Raw genomic sequence first — 18,086 nt, 5'->3', positions numbered from 1 at the left:
CAGTGTGAGCCTCCCACGCGCTACTCCTCGTCACTGAGAGATTGCGCTGTGCAGGTGAAAAGATGCGACGGCTGCCTCCTCGTGTACCGGAGGGGACACGTGATGCAAGTCTTGGTCCACATTGCAGCCGACCAGTGGGAGGCATAGTCTAGCAACGTTCGAGACAGGGGAGGGGAGAATTGGATAATAAGAAATTGGGATGGGAGAAAAATAGAAAATGGGGAGAAAAAGTAGATAAAAAAAAATATATATTATCATGACATTTCTGACATACATGACATACAGGTATACAGTACCACAGCTGCTACGTGTGGCGGCCACCGTATAACAGTGTTTACATTAACTGGCTGACTAGTAGGAACAGCCATAGAACTATAGGAGTGTGAGAGAATGAAACTCATCATCTCCTACCACCAACTTGAAGACGTCCCCACCCTCCTTTGTGTCCAAAGACCCCTCGCCACTCACCTGTCCTGTCCAGCCACCCCTTCACCACCTCAAGCCCCCCTCTGAGACAGAACAGACCCCACACACTCACCATTCCAGACAAACCACCTCGAAATACATTACCCCCCCCCCCCTCATTGTATCCAAAGACCCCACAACCTCACCTATCCTGTCCAACCAACCCAATCCCCCCCTCCCAGAGCAGAGCAAACCACACTAACTCACCAGTCCAGACAAACCACCCCGAAACACATCAACCCCCCCCCCCCCCCCCCCGCCATGGACCCGAAATCCCCCCCATGGAACAGACCAATCACCCACCTTTCCAGTTTGACCACTGACAATGGACACACCTATTGCCCCTCCTGTATAGACTGTATATAATGTGACCACAATGGTTGATCCAGAGCTCAGTTGGGGGACACTCGGCCAGTGTACTCTCTGTGTCATCCTGCTGTAACTCCTTGATTCTCCTGAACCTGCTTTGGTATTAGTGATGTGCCCAAACGGATCATTTCAGTGAGTGAGCGATTCGATTCACGCTCACGGCAATGATTCGATTCACTGATTCGGTTCACGGTTGACAATGAACACTAAGGTCCATGTGGGCTTATTATGGGCTAGACGGTAAACACATAAACACATGAGTTTAACCCCATAGCAGTGTCTAATTCAGATATGTGAGCTTTAAAATGCAGCCTAAATAACCACTGCCAAATAATGTAAAGAATGTAACGCTTGATTGTTTAGAATAGAATATAAATACCTTTATTATCCCGAGGGAAATTTGACACTGCAAATCGCTTAATAAACTTTTCAATCAATCAATCAATCCAGAGTGTTATGCACCTATAAATAAAAGACCGCTTTAAAGCAGTTCTAGGACGAGGGAGTACAAACTGACCATTTCTTCTTTCCATTTCTTAACGATGGAGTTACATGAATTTAAAATAAGCTTTGGGTTACAAGACAACCCATGCCTCGATCCAAACACCATGCTTTTTGTCTTAGAGATGTTCAGTACAAGCCTGTTAGCTACTATTCAATCATTCACATCATTAAGTTCTCTGCTCAGGACTTAATTAAGCATACCATTTGATGGAGAAGCAAGGTGGAATGCTTGTATCAAGGTGATGCTCCCACAGTTGGCATACCAAGTGATCAATTGCATATTTGCATCTCGTTACGTTAGTCATAGCCTATTCTTCATAGGCTACTGTTGTTTGACAAAAGACACTCATTAGCGCCACTCGACTATACAACCAAATAAGTAGTATGCTATTCATTCAGTTGTCTGTGTCAATGTCTGTCAATAGGTAGTACTACTATTCATTCAGTTTCTCATAGAAACGTGTCAGACTCAGTTGAGCCCCCGATCGACGATATCCGTTGAGTTCATTGTGTGTGTGTGTGTGTGTGTGTCTGTGTGCGTGCCGGGGGGGGGGGGGGGGGGGGGGGGGGGGGGCGTGAACCGACTTATTGCCAGACGTGAGCGATTCGACTCACGCTCACGGCACTGAATCGGCTCTTATGAACGAGTCGCTCATGACCGACCCATCACTATTTGGTATTAAACCCATGTTTGTTCAAGCCTACCTGACTGTCTACATTTGATTACTCCGGGAACAATTCTCCCACAGGAGGCAACAGTGATGGTCCACTGGGTTATTCTAGTGATTGTTCTGACTGTAATCCTGGTGTTGGTGTCTCGCAGTGCGTTTGACTACGACACGGAGAACATGAACTCGGAGGACATCTACAGCTCTCTGAAGGGCGTCACCGAGGCCATCCAGAACTTCAGCGTGCGCAGCCAAGAGGACATGTACGAGCCAATCAGACGAAGGGAAGGAGAGGAGGTGGGTCTTGATTGTGCCGTCACTCACAGCACCGCGGATATTTGATTTTATTTTATTACGGATCCCCATTAGCTGGTGCCATGGCAACCAGCTAGTCTTCCTGGGGTCCACACAAAAAAACATACAAAAACAATTATTGCAAAACAGAATGATTAAAAGCCAGTACTCAACATACAATACACAATGAAACTAACAATTAAGATGGCTATATAAGATTGTTTTTAAAATTGAATATTTTTTAAGAATTGCTTTTAGAATGCTCATCAATGTTACTAAAACATCAATTTTACCATACCTTTAAAAAGAAAAGAAAAAACACACAAAGTAATCAGAAGAAGTTTTGGATAACATGGCTGCAGCTACACTCATGCATGACATATATTAATTTCCTTCCGGATTATGGCTCCTTTGAGTTTCTTTTTTAAACTGTCCTTGTTTTCCGTCCGTATAATATTTAATGGGATCCTATTCCAGTATGTTATGGCTCTATACATTGCAGTTTTCTTTAGAGCGTTGGTTCTAGGCAGAGGTAGGGTGAAGCGACTACTTGAAGCATGTCTGGTATTATGGTCATGTCTATCATTGGTGGATAAAAGCATAGAATACAATTGAGTGAGTTTACCCAAGGTACAAATGTTCTTTAAAAACCTAATCAAACTGCATGCTAGTCTCTCCTCCACCCTCATCCATGACAGTCTAGCATGCATTCCCTCCACACTATTCCTTATAGAGCAGTGAAGAGTGAGTCGGGCAGCTCTATTTTGAGTGAGCTGGAGTTTACTAAGCTCTTGCTTTGACGCGCTAGACCAAATTGCTGGGCAGTAGTCAAGATGGGACAAGACTAAAGATTGTACTACCATTTTAATTGTTGTATTCATTAGGAGGTAGGCATTTATTCTTATTATGGAGATGTTTCTACTCATCCTGGTAACCATGTTATTAATCTGGGTAGACCAAAGTAGTGCCTCGTCAATAGTTACACCCAACAATTTGGCCTCCTTCACTTGTTCAATACCAGCGTCTTGTAATGAGAGACTCAGTCTATGCTCCGACCTTAAGGCATATTTAGAGCCGAGTATAAGACATTTTGTTTTTGCTACATTTAATTTTAGTCTGTTTTCAGTTATCCAATTCGAAATCATAAATAATTCACTCTGAAGTATCTTATTCACTTGTTCTGTGCTCTCAGCGGATGCATATATAGTTGTATCATCAGCATAAATCGCTGTACCTGCACTTTCCAATACATAAGGCATATCATTTACAAATATAGAGTAAAGGAGGGGTCCAAGACAACTTCCTTGGGGAATACCACACTGGAGTGTTACCATATTTGACATGGAACCATTAAATATAACACATTGTTGTCTATTAGACAAGTAGCTTCTCATCCATTCCATGGCAGTGTCTTCAAACCCATATGTGTGTAATTTCAATAATAATAGGTCATGATCTATGATGTCGAAAGCCGCACTGAAATCCAAGAGCACTGATAGTTTCAAATCAAATCAAATCAAATTTATTTATAGGGCCCGACAACACACGTTAATGTCCCCATGGGCCGTACAGGTCTTCTTTAAACAAGTCAAGAAGACAACATAACAATAAGTCAAGAACAGAACAAGAACACCATAGGGTCCAAACATTTTTTAGATGAATGCAAATAAATGAAAGAATGCAAGCACTCCCAGACATACCCCACGCGAAGGTAAGGAAAAACTCACTAAAACCTAACAATAGGGAAAAAAAGCTCCACAGGCAATGTGGAGGAGAGAAACCTTAGAAGGGCCGTTCAAGGGGGGATCTCCCTTCTTAGATGTCGGTGATAGTAGTGTTGCAGACGGACAGTTGGTAAGCATGCACTCATGTGTGTAGTGAAACACAGATGAGTGCATGCAATAGCAACTGTACATTTTGAAAAATTAAAGATATAGCTAAAAGCGATAGCAACTGAACATTTTGAAAGATTAAAGATAGAGTTGATAGCGGATCTATTTGAGGCACAGGGGCAGCGCAAGAGGGTCACGTCCTCCCCGTCTTAGTCACGGGACATTCAACACTCCGGTCGTTGCTCAGGGACAGCCGGAGACAGGGGGAAGGGGGGTGGCGCAGAGAGGGTCGCGAACTCCCCGACATCATCGCGGGACATCCGGCACTCCGGTCACCACTACGAGACCTCCGAAGACAGGGGGGCACGCAGAGGGGGTCGCAATCTCCCGGCTTTCGTCACGGGACGTCCAACACTCCGGTCAACACTCCAGGACAGCAAGTCATAGGAAGACAGGGAGACGGGACAGGCGTTAGACAGCTCATGAGATTGTAGTAGGCGGACATAGCAATAGATACAAGTGGTAGGCATATATGTGAATGGAGTAGATATATGAAGTAAGCGTATTATGTGAATAGAATAGAAGTACTTAACCCAGCAATGAAACCGCGTTGACTGTTAATCTGTTAACAGTCTGTTAATCAGTTGACAGGACCACGGACAGACGGCGGTGAATAACTGATCCAATGCCTCGGAGGTGCATGTAGAGCAGTCACTACAAGCTTGGCCAAGACCCCGAGGCATCCATCACCTTGGTCAGCGCCAGGAGACGGGTACTCAGAGAGAAAGGGGAGGGAGGGGGGGGGGGGGGGGGGGAGAGGGGGGGGGGGGGGGGGAGAGGGGGGGGGGGGGAAGAGTTAGAGAGTTCCCATGTTTGTGGTGCTGCAAAGGAGCAGACATGTAGTACCCTGTAGTGCCATGTAGTACCCCGTAGTGCCATGTAGTACCCTATAGTACCCCATAGTGCCATGTAGTACCCCGTAGTACCCTGTAGTGCCATGTAGTACCCTGTGGTGCCATGTAGAGCTATGTAAGCCATGTAGTACCCTGTAATGCCATGCAGTACCAAGTAGTACTCTGTGGTACCATGTAGTACCCTGTGCCCTAACTAAACTACCCTATAGTAAACTACCCAGTGGTACCATGTAGTACCCTGTACCATAACTAAACTACACAGATTAATCTAAAGGTCAGTCCCCGACCAGGTGAGATCAAGGTAGGTTGAAGGAGAGAGAGAAAAGATGAGTCTTAAGCAGGGATTTAAAAGCTTCGACAGAGCAGGCGCCCCTGATGACGGCAGGTAATTTGTTCCACAGGTAGGGAGCGCGGTAGACAAAGGCTCTGTGGCCGGCGGATTTCTTTTTAACCCTAGGGGTCGATAGAAGCCCCGCATTTTGTGAGCGCAGAGCACGAGCGGGCGAGTATCGGGAGATGAGATCAGATAGATAGAGCGGTGCAAGCCCATTTAAAATTTTGTAGGTGAGGAGTAGCACTTTAAAGTCAGAGCGGGCTTGGATAGGAAGCCAATGTAGGGCGGACAAAACTGGTGTGATGTGATCAAATTTTCTAGTTCTAGTTAGTATCCGTGCAGCCGCATTTTGCACGAGTTGAAGATTTTTGATGCTTGAATTAGGTAAGCCTGAAAAAAGTGCATTACAGTAGTCCAGACGTGATGAGACAAAAGCATGAATCAGGGTTTCAGCATCAGCCAGAGTTAAAATGGGGCGTATTTTTGCGATATTACGAAGATGGAAGAATGCAATTTTGGTGACATTTTTTATATGTGCATTAAATGAGAGGGAGGAATCAAAAATGACTCCGAGGTTTTTTATGGTGGAGCTCTGGGATACATGACAGGTATCAAAGTTGAGGGAGATGTCCTGAAACAGGCCTCTGTGGTTTGGGGGGCCAACAATTAACATCTCAGTTTTATCTGCATTAAGGAGTAGAAAGTTTTGCGACATCCATTTTTTGACGGCAAGCAAGCAGGCCTCAAGGTTTTGTAGTTGGGAGGAATCATTTGGCTTAATAGGTATATATAATTGGGTGTCATCAGCGTAAAAATGAAAGTTTATGCCAAATTTGCGTATGATATCGCCGAGGGGTAGCATGTAAATCGAAAATAGCAAAGGGCCCAGGACAGAGCCTTGTGGGACACCACATTGCACTGGGAGGGTCTCAGATGTTAAATCATTATAGACCACGCAGTGTGTTCTATCAGTTAAATAGGATTTAAACCAAGCTAGTGCGAGACCCCGAATGCCAACATGGTTCTCAAGCCGACCTAGAAGAATCGAGTGATCGATAGTGTCAAAGGCTGCACTGAGATCAAGCAATAAGAGCACAGAGGTGAGGTTTGAGTCAAGAGAGAGCAGTAAGTCATTTGTGACTTTGGTAACCGCCGTTTCGGTGGAGTGTAAGGCTCTAAAGCCAGATTGAAATGATTCATTAAGATTATTGTTTGATAAATGGTCAGTAAGTTGCGTTGCGACGATCCGTTCTAACACTTTGGATAGGAATGGGAGATTGGAGATAGGTCTGTAATTTTTCAAGATTAGAGGGTCGAGGTTCGGTTTTTTAAGTAATGGTTTAATGACGGCTGATTTAAAGGCCAGGGGCACCACGCCAGTAGACAAAGAGGTGTTGAAGATATTGAGTAGGGCAGGGCCTAGAGTTGGGAAGAGTTTTTTGATGAGAGTTGCTGGGAGTGGGTCAAACAGACATGTTGAAGGTTTAGCCGCGCCAACCAGTTTAGAGAGGGCACTAAGTGAGACGTTTTCAAGGCAGCATAGCGTATGACTGGAATCAAAGTCAGGGGGAATGCCCGTCAAAGGTTGGGAGGGACTCTGATTGTTGAGTAAAGCAACAATTTCATCTCTAATGAGGTCAATTTTCTTGGTAAAAAATGTCATGAATTCGTTAGCCGAGAACGCATGGTTTAGGGCACTTGGTTGTTTCTGCGTAAGTTTTGCAACTGTGTCAAACAGAAACTTTGAGTTGTTTTTGTTTTCATTTATGAGCCTGGAAAAATAAGAGGTTTTGGCAAGTGAGAGTGCCTTTTTGTAGTTACGTAAACTATCATTCCAGGCGAGGCGGAATACTTCGAGTTTGGTCGAACGCCATTTATGTTCAAGTTTGCGACAAGCCTTTTTAAAGGAGCGCGTTTCCTCCGTAAACCAGGGAGTTAGTTTTTGCGGAGCACGTTTAATTTTAGGTTTAAGGGGAGCGACAATGTCGAGGGTGCTACGAAGGGCGGCATTAAGTTTGTCTGTAAAGAGATCAAGGGGGCCAGAGTAAGAGAGGAAGGGAGAGAGGGTATCTGGTAGGCAGTTAACTAGAATTGGGACAGTTGAGGCGTTAATACGACGGCTCATGTAGGATTCTACACTGTCTGGGCGAGAAACCGTCAGATCAATTTGAAATTTGATGAGGTAGTGGTCTGAGAGAGCAGGAACATAGGGGGAGACGGTCAAATTTGACACAGTGAGACCGCGGGCTAGGACTAGGTCAAGGGTGTTCCCACCACTGTGAGTGGGTTGGTCAACGATTTGAATGAGACCGACAGAGTCAATGATGTCGGTAAAAGCCTTATTTAGGGGATCTAGAATTTTATTGGAATGAATGTTAAAATCACCAACAATTAAAATGTTATCTGAGCGCATAACAAGCTCAGAGATGAAAGTTGAAAATTCATCTAGGAAGAGGGTGTAAGGGCCTGGGGGGCGGTATAGGACAGCCATTACAAAGGATGCAGTGGAGGTAGGAATCAGACCGCCACACTTTCTGTTGGGTGGAGAGGGATGCAACAGGAGCACCTCAAACGAGGAAAACTTACAGTTTGCGTCGGATGTAAAGTTGTGCTTAGAGTCATAAATTAGAGCAACTCCGCCTCCTTTCTTGGAGGTGCGTGCGATGTGGGAGCTACTAAAATTAGGGGGTGAGGCCTCGTTTAAGGGCAGAAAATCATTAGGTTTAAGCCATGTCTCAGTGAGGCCAAATAGGTCGAGACTATGGTCTGTTATCAGTTCATTTACCAAAAGAGCTTTGGTTGGCAGAGAGCGGATGTTGATAAGGCCAACCTTCACACTCTCTGTATACTTAGCAGCGCGGTTTTCAGCCATGTGGGTAGGTTTAATCGCAATTAAGTTGGCATGGTTTATCGCACAAGGACGAGCTGGGTAAAGCGGAGCGTAACGGGATATTCTAGTTTTGATTGGGTATACAGGTTTAGGGGTAGAGATAGAAAGAGAGGAGTGGGGAGCCTGGTGGAGGAGGGACCGAGCAAGAAAGGTATAAGGATTGGCAGGGTCCATCAGTTTAGCATGACTAGCAGGCTCGCTAAGAGCCTGCACCCTGGCATGCTTGTGGGGTGGCTGTCAGCCCGAAGCTATAATCTTGTCTATATTGCGAGATAAGAGAGAGGCGCCTTGCATGTTAGGATGCACGCCGTCCTTTCTCAGCAAGCCAGGGCGCCCCCAGAAAGAGGACCAATTATCCACGAACCCTAAGCCCTGTTCTTTACAGTATTTTTCCAGCCATCGGTGTAGAGAAGCTGTCCTACTCACGAACTCATCATCATGCCGGTTTACAGGCAGGGGGCCAGAGAAGATTACTCGATGCCGACTCATCTTTCTGGCGAGGTCAGAAAGCCTAACTATGTTGATCTTTGTGACCTCAGAGACTTTCATCCTACAGTCATTATTTCCGACGTGTATAACAATATGGTCGAATTTATCTTCAGTGGGTGTGATACGTGGGTTACCTTTTGCCTTGACTATGCTATTCGCCAGAAATCTCAGGTTGGCTTCAATGTCGGTAGCTCTGGCTCCCCCATAACATTTGATCTCGGCTGGCTTGTCTAGCAAAATATGCCGGGTGATGGAGTCGCCAATCACAAGGACGGAACGACGGGGTTGCAGTGGAACCGGCTGCGTACTGGGACCGGAACCCGCAACACGTGTAAAATCATGTTGCGGAGCAGGTGCTGTTGAGGCCGAGGCCGAGGGGTTACACTGCCGCTTCGTAGTGGGCGCAAAGGCCTTGTCCTGAGCACTATGTCTGGGACTCTCCAGACGAGAAGACCCCGCTAGAGGCTCCTCAGGAAAGCCTGTAGTGTCCAAGACGTCTAAAGCTGACTGTTTTCCTGACTCAAGTTCAAGGACACGACTCTCTAACAGAGTTAACCTTTCTAGGAGAGAGGGACAGACAGGACAGACAGAACACATAGCCATGCTTACACCAGGTAGAGTAGGAACAAATAAAGATACGAAGTACTATGGATCAACTGCTAAAGGCTATGTGTATGAAGCCGATTGAAGGTTTAGCTAATGAGCTAAAACCAGTGGGTCGAGTAAGTTGACAAGCTAACAAGGCAAGACCAGAAAATGCAGGTACAAAGGAGTGGCCTGCTAGAGGAGGGCAGGTGAGGGGCAGTAGATACTCTGATGCACTCGGTTGCCTCCTCGGTTAACTCCAGCAGGAAAACTCCAAGTCTTTGTCTGTCTTAGTCGGTCGCCGGCGCTCTGCTGGCGCTTCGATAGACTACACTTAAATCCCTATTGAATATTGTCCCACACCTGTAGGGGGCTAGTCTCTGACTGATTGGACTAATTAGCACAGGCTGCTCAAGTCAAACCCAATGGGGTTGCACAGAGCCTGATTGATTAACAAACAATTATCAAAATATACAATGGATTGAGTACTAACTTACACTACTCAGCAAGAACACAGTGAAGTCAGCTCAGGTTTTAGAGAAATGTGTGCACAGGCAAATGTATTTAAACAAGCTTTGCCTCTGACTGATTGGACTAATTACCACAGGCTGCTCAAGTCAAACCCAATGGGGTTGCACAGAGCCTGATTGATTAACAAACAATTATCAAAATATACAATGGATTGAGTACTAACTTACACTACTCAGCAAGAACACAGTGAAGTCAGCTCAGGTTTTAGAGAAATGTGTGCACAGGCAAATGTATTTAAACAAGCTTTGCCTCTGACTGATTGGACTAATTACCACAGGCTGCTCAAGTCAAACCCAATGGGGTTGCACAGAGCCTGATTGATTAACAAACAATTATCAAAATATACAATGGATTAAGTACTAACTTACACTACTCAGCAAGAACACAGTGAAGTCAGCTCAGGTTTTAGAGAAATGTGTGCACAGGCAAATGTATTTAAACAAGCTTTGCCTCTGACTGATTGGACTAATTAGCACAGGCTGCTCAAGTCAAACCCAATGGGGTTGCACAGAGCCTGATTGATTAACAAACAATTATCAAAATATACAATGGATTGAGTACTAACTTACACTACTCAGCAAGAACACAGTGAAGTCAGCTCAGGTTTTAGAGAAATGTGTGCACAGGCAAATGTATTTAAACAAGCTTTGCCTCTGACTGATTGGACTAATTACCACAGGCTGCTCAAGTCAAACCCAATGGGGTTGCACAGAGCCTGATTGATTAACAAACAATTATCAAAATATACAATGGATTGAGTACTAACTTACACTACTCAGCAAGAACACAGTGAAGTCAGCTCAGGTTTTAGAGAAATGTGTGCACAGGCAAATGTATTTAAACAAGCTTTGCCTCTGACTGATTGGACTAATTACCACAGGCTGCTCAAGTCAAACCCAATGGGGTTGCACAGAGCCTGATTGATTAACAAACAATTATCAAAATATACAATGGATTAAGTACTAACTTACACTACTCAGCAAGAACACAGTGAAGTCAGCTCAGGTTTTAGAGAAATGTGTGCACAGGCAAATGTATTTAAACAAGCTTTGCCTCTGACTGATTGGACTAATTACCACAGGCTGCTCAAGTCAAACCCAATGGGGTTGCACAGAGCCTGATTGATTAACAAACAATTATCAAAATATACAATGGATTGAGTACTAACTTACACTACTCAGCAAGAACACAGTGAAGTCAGCTCAGGTTTTAGAGAAATGTGTGCACAGGCAAATGTATTTAAACAAGCTTTGCCTCTGACTGATTGGACTAATTACCACAGGCTGCTCAAGTCAAACCCAATGGGGTTGCACAGAGCCTGATTGATTAACAAACAATTATCAAAATATACAATGGATTAAGTACTAACTTACACTACTCAGCAAGAACACAGTGAAGTCAGCTCAGGTTTTAGAGAAATGTGTGCACAGGCAAATGTATTTAAACAAGCTTTGCCTCTGACTGATTGGACTAATTAGCACAGGCTGCTCAAGTCAAACCCAATGGGGTTGCACAGAGCCTGATTGATTAACAAACAATTATCAAAATATACAATGGATTGAGTACTAACTTACACTACTCAGCAAGAACACAGTGAAGTCAGCTCAGGTTTTAGAGAAATGTGTGCACAGGCAAATGTATTTAAACAAGCTTTGCCTCTGACTGATTGGACTAATTACCACAGGCTGCTCAAGTCAAACCCAATGGGGTTGCACAGAGCCTGATTGATTAACAAACAATTATCAAAATATACAATGGATTAAGTACTAACTTACACTACTCAGCAAGAACACAGTGAAGTCAGCTCAGGTTTTAGAGAAATGTGTGCACAGGCAAATGTATTTAAACAAGCTTTGCCTCTGACTGATTGGACTAATTAGCACAGGCTGCTCAAGTCAAACCCAATGGGGTTGCACAGAGCCTGATTGATTAACAAACAATTATCAAAATATACAATGGATTGAGTACTAACTTACACTACTCAGCAAGAACACAGTGAAGTCAGCTCAGGTTTTAGAGAAATGTGTGCACAGGCAAATGTATTTAAACAAGCTTTGCCTCTGACTGATTGGACTAATTACCACAGGCTGCTCAAGTCAAACCCAATGGGGTTGCACAGAGCCTGATTGATTAACAAACAATTATCAAAATATACAATGGATTAAGTACTAACTTACACTACTCAGCAAGAACACAGTGAAGTCAGCTCAGGTTTTAGAGAAATGTGTGCACAGGCAAATGTATTTAAACAAGCTTTGCCTCTGACTGATTGGACTAATTAGCACAGGCTGCTCAAGTCAAACCCAATGGGGTTGCACAGAGCCTGATTGATTAACAAACAATTATCAAAATATACAATGGATTGAGTACTAACTTACACTACTCAGCAAGAACACAGTGAAGTCAGCTCAGGTTCTGGTCAGCTGTACGTTTCTGGTCATGTGACATGTGCGCCCAATCTCATTTCCGCCTCGAACAGCAGCAAACTACCTAACACCTAGTTTATCACTGTTTTTTTTTTTTTTTTTTTTCCTTATCTTTTCCCCCCTCCTTTTTCCGATTTTTCTCCCATCCCCACCCTTCCTGGTTGTTGCGCACTTTCCCCTACTGTTGGTCCGAGAGGCCGGAGACTGTCACATGCTTTCCTCCGACGCATGTGCAGCCTGCCGGCAGCCAGCCTGGCCGCGCAGATTCTCACTGGGAGAGTGTAACGTGTGGGAGGCCGCACTACCTCTCTCCAGATCTTACCCTCGCTGAGCAGGTGCCCCGACCGAACTGTAGGGGTCGCTGTCCACAACGCCCAGGACCCACCCGCCAGCTTTCCCACCCTCTAATACTGCCAATTGTATTAGTGTGAACGGCCAGCCAAGCTGGTGACAACGCCGGGAGCTGGATTCGAACACGCAAATCCAGCATCTCCGGCGTTGGTGACGAACGCAATCTCCGCTACGCCACCTGACCGCTCAGTTTATCACTGGTTAAGCTTAGGCGACTCTTTCGAAGTTGGTTAAGGTTAGCGTTTGGAATCAGGGCTGCTGTTCTATCGCCCTGCTCTAAGACAAACTCTAACCTTAACCAACTTCGAAAGAGTGCCTAAGCTTAACTGGTGTAGAAACAGGCGTCACACGATTGGCGCGACCAGAAACGTCAGTGGCCAATCAGAGCGCAGAATGCGAACGCGGAACTGGAAATCCGTTGGTAAAAGTATTCAGGCTGACAGGACGCTGTGTTAATCTGTGACTGATTCTGAACACACATGTATAGACGGTCGCATGCAGAGACGCACACATACAGAGACACACAACACGTGCTCACACTCACACACACACATACAGAGACACACAACACGTGCTCACACTCACACACACACATACAGAGACACACAACACGTACTCACACACACATACAGAGAGACACAGAGACACAACACGTACTCACACACGCATACAGAGAGACACAGAGACACACAACACGTACACACACACACACATACAGAGACACACAACACGTACTCACACACACACATACAGAGACACACAACACATACTCACACACACACACACACATACAGAGAGACACAGAGACACACAACACGTACTCACACACACACATACAGAGACACACAACACGTACTCACACACACACACATCAGCGTTTCCGTTAGCCGGTAATTACCGGTATTTTACCGGCAAAATCTGTTTAAGTCCGACATATTTTATCTCTCCGGTCTTAATGTCCGGTGAAAATAATTCCCTGAGTCTAAGCACAATTTGATTATTTGAATTGTATTAAAATAGGCTAAAATTAAATAGCCTATGCGATGAACGAAACGATCATTACATTTGTTTCCTCGTTGCTTCTAATAATGACAACGACGTTGTCGGCGAGAGCTTAGTGCTGGGTGTGCGGACTTTTCTGAAGCTGTAGAGCCGCAGTACCAGCAGTACAATGCAATATTCCAGCAGTACTCCAATTCAGCCATTTTCAGCCAATGTTGGGTGGGGGGCGCTGTTGTGCGGTTCCCAGAAAAGAGCCAATAACAGCTGAACAGCTTCTCTGCAGCGCCATACTCTTTGCAAATAAGTCGTTGCGAGGTGGAGAGAGTCGTCACGCAAACCCACGATAATGTTGCCGTCTCTCTGCTTTCTCAGTTCTTCGCTTGATATAATTAATACAAATGTCCAATATAACGGAATTCGTTAGCTCATAAAAATGTGATTATAACAGACTGCTGTTTAGTGTCGGACCGACTGCGTATCGGTCTATTTTATTTCAAGTCAGCAGCAGCACGGAGTATCGAGGGACTTATTTTATTTGGAATATATTAATGACTGTATACGTGAAGTTGAACATTATGATATGTGTGACGTGTCTGATACAACGAGGTGAAGCGATGTCGACTCGAGATTCATTTGGGGGTGCGTGTGACAGAGCTGCTGCAGCGGGAGCTTGATGCTGGTAGCGTATCGCACTAACTTGAGAGGCGAGAGATAGTAATTTGATTCTGCAAATCAATTTCTCATTCTTCGCTTGATGTAATTAATACACATGTCCAATTATAACGGAATTCGTTAGCTCATAAAAATGTGATTATAATAGACTGCTGTTTAAAACTCTGACCGGAATATCTCGAATATGTCCGGTGATAGAAATCTTGCAGGACACTCAGACCGGCACGAATATGTTCTAACGGAAACGCTGACACACATACAGAGAGACACAGAGACACACAACACGTACTCACACACACACACATACAGAGACACACAACACATACTCTCACACACACACATACAGAGAGACACAGAGACACACAACACGTACTCACACACACATACATACAGAGACACACAACACGTACTCACACACACACACATACAGAGAGACACAGACACACAACACGTACACACACACATACACAGAGAGACAGAGACGCACAACACGTACACACACACATACAGAGAGACACAGAGACACACAACACGTACTCGCACACGCATACAGAGAGACACAGAGACACACAACACATACTCGCACACACACATACAGAGAGACACAGAGACACACAACACGTACTCACACACACATACACAGAGAGACACAGAGACACACAACACGTACTCACACACACATACAGAGAGACGCAGAGACACACAACACGTACTCGCACACACACATACAGAGAGACACAGAGACACACAACACATACTCACACACACAGAGACACACAACACGTACTCACACACACACAGAGAGACACAGAGACACACAACACGTACTCACACACATACAGAGAGACACAGAGACACACAACACTCACACACACACACAGAGAGACACACAACACGTACACACACACACATACAGAGAGACACAGAGACACACAACACGTACTCACACACACACAGAGAGACACAGAGACACACAACACTCACACACACACATACAGAGAGACACAGAGACGCACAACACGTACTCACACACACACAGAGAGACGCAGAGACACACAACACGTGCTCACACACGCATACACTAGCAGACAGACTCATGACAGACATAAACACACATGTACATGCTCATACTTACAGACATGCACACACACTAAGGCTGTCCCCGAAGCCTGTTTTTGGGATTCGAACTTCGTCAGGGTTTTTCGAACGAACGTTCGAACCTTTGTTTTATTTATTTTTTTACTTTCCCATACACGCTATATTAAAAAATTCAAATGTATATGATCGGTATACATTATGCTTCATCATGCGTGAAGGAAAGGGGGGGGGGGTCGTTTATAATTCCTTGATCATCAGTAACGGCTTTATGTAGTATGGGTGATATATTGATCAGATGGTTTGCAGTGAAATGAATAAACAATCGGGCTGAAAATAACATTATATTCCCCTTACCGTGGGCCGATGAGACTGGCGGTGAAAGATCCCAATTATTCGACGCTGATTGCCTAGATCCATTTCCGGTTTGTATGGCGCAATAAACGCCGAAATCATATCGATTATTAAGTTTAGAAAGCGATCCATATGTACTATAGTGTCTGTCAGGAGTCCGTAGCGAGATGTGACTGCCGGAGGAATTTCCTCGATGCACCGATGGCACTTCCGGTTTTTGCGAGAGTGTAACTCGCCCGACCATCCACCAGGCGGCGGTATTGAGCCGTTGCAGTCACATCTAGGGTCCAGCTAGGGCATCGGGGGTTGGCTGGATGAATTATGAATGCCATGGCGAAAAAAATGAAATATTGATCTCAAAAACGCTGTACAGCGATCTTGGCAGACAACACATGGCGGGCAATAACGCGGGACAGTGTTTTTGGCGCTGACGCATTAAACTTGAGACCATTATTCACAATTTATTGTACTCTTTTATTACCATATCTAACTTATTGTATCGAAACTTGGGGAAACGCATACAAAACTAATCTGAATCCTATTATCATCTTACAGAAAAAGGCAATAAGGGTTGTGAACAATGTTTGTTATCTCCATCCTACAAACACACTGTTTTTTTAACTAAGGGCATTAAAGTTCCTTGATTTAGTTGACCTTAAAACAGCAGAGATAGTTTTTAAAGCAAGAAGTTATCAACTGCCATGTAACTTAAAAATGTTGTTTAAAGAACGAGAGGTGACGTATAATTTAAGAAGAACACTCAATTTGAAACAGTATTTTTAAGTTTAAAAAGATGTTTAAAAACAGGGTTCTAGAATCTTATAGTCAAATTTAACCTACAATCTGTTTTTCTCTACCATGTAACTCAGGTATTGCAGATTAAGTTTTGATTTTCCTATGTTGGCTTATGTTCTTTTCGGGAACGGTTTTTGTTGATTGTTGATTGTTGAGTTTTTTTTGTTTTTTTGTTTGTTTTATCTTGCAAACTTTAACCCTTTTTTTCTGGGTCGGTTTTTGTTGATTTTTTATTGTTGATTTTTTTGTTTGTTATATTTTGAAAACTTAAACTTTTTTGAATTAGGGGTAGGTTGCTCTATAAGCCTTTGGCTTCAAACCTATCCTTTTCATTTGTTTATTTGTAAAAAAAAAATTGAAAAATTCTTTTATGTTTATTTATTTGTATGTGTAAACATTCTAAATCAAATCAAATAATTAAAAAAATATATAATAATATACACACACATCAAACACACCCTAAAAGAAAGCGAGAGACGAGCAAGCACTAACACGCACACACACACGCAGCCTGTGTGCTCCTGACATCAGATCTCCCAGCTCTCCCTCCATGGCGTGGGAACAGTGTACAGTATGAGGCCGACCGTTCTGACAAGATGTTCATAACAGCTTGTAGCTAGAGCATCGAGGCCTGGAATTCCTTGAAAACAGCCCATTTTTTAACAAGGTGCTTAAAAAGTCCTTGGAATTCAAATCAACCATTCGCATTGAATGTTTTGTTCATCCATTATCAAATTGTATCTAAAGTGTAACTAATTGTCAGAAGTAGTGAAAGACCGAATTGATAAGATGTCAAGTGATTGCGAGCAGCAGCTGTCAGAAAAGCTTAGAAAGGGTCCATTTGCCATACAACTTGATGAAACTACAACTGTCGCAGACGAGGCTGTGCTCATCGTTTATGTGCAATATATTGAAAATGAGGATCTGAAGCAGGACATTCTCATGTCAGTCAACCTTACTACCACCACTCGAGGTGAGGATATTTTTACTGCAGTGGATTCTTACTTCATTCAACATAAATGCAAACCGTTCACCATTAGGGCCTGCTTTGAGAGGATGAATACAGGATTTGAATATTGGCCAAAATTTTGAAATACATATGGTGCAAGATTAGATTTGTTGATTGAAGGCACAAGTCAAAGAAGCATAGTGGGTCTAATTATGATGCATATGCCTGTGTATAAGCAGTTTGTTATTAAAATGACAAAAAAAGGTATTAAACCCAGCTAGGACAGATTCTCTCTGCTACTGATTGGAATTTCCTGTCTCATATTTAGTTTAATTTGTTGCATTGATTTGTTCCATAAATGCAAACCGTTCACCATTAGGGACTGATTTGAGAGGATGAATACAGGATTTGAATATTGGCCAAACATTTTGAAATGCATATGGTGCAAGATGAGATTTGTTGATTGAAGGCACAAGTTAAAGAAGCATAGTGGGTCTAATTGTGATGCATATGCCTGTGTATAAGCAGTTTGTTATTAAAATGACAAAAAAAAGTATTAAACCCAGC

The 18,086-nt window shown here is 43.8% G+C and overlaps 1 protein-coding gene across 8 annotated transcripts in view; it reads left to right on the top strand.

The window, feature by feature from the left end:
• Positions 1-18,086, top strand: part of clasp2 (cytoplasmic linker associated protein 2) — a 199,473-nt gene that overhangs the window by 161,403 nt on the left and 19,984 nt on the right. For all 8 annotated transcript variants that reach the window (XM_084313566.1, XM_084313565.1, XM_084313564.1 and 5 more), the window contains one exon: positions 2,162-2,303. In XM_084313566.1, the coding sequence (XP_084169692.1) occupies positions 2,162-2,303 (142 nt within the window). The remainder of the gene's footprint in view (positions 1-2,161; positions 2,304-18,086) is intronic.

The sequence above is a fragment of the Notolepis coatsorum genome (assembly GCF_963971535.1).
Source record: "Notolepis coatsorum genome assembly, chromosome: 4".
NCBI classification, from domain to species: domain Eukaryota; kingdom Metazoa; phylum Chordata; class Actinopteri; order Aulopiformes; family Paralepididae; genus Notolepis; species Notolepis coatsorum.
This window is presented reverse-complemented; position numbering and strand designations above follow the sequence as displayed.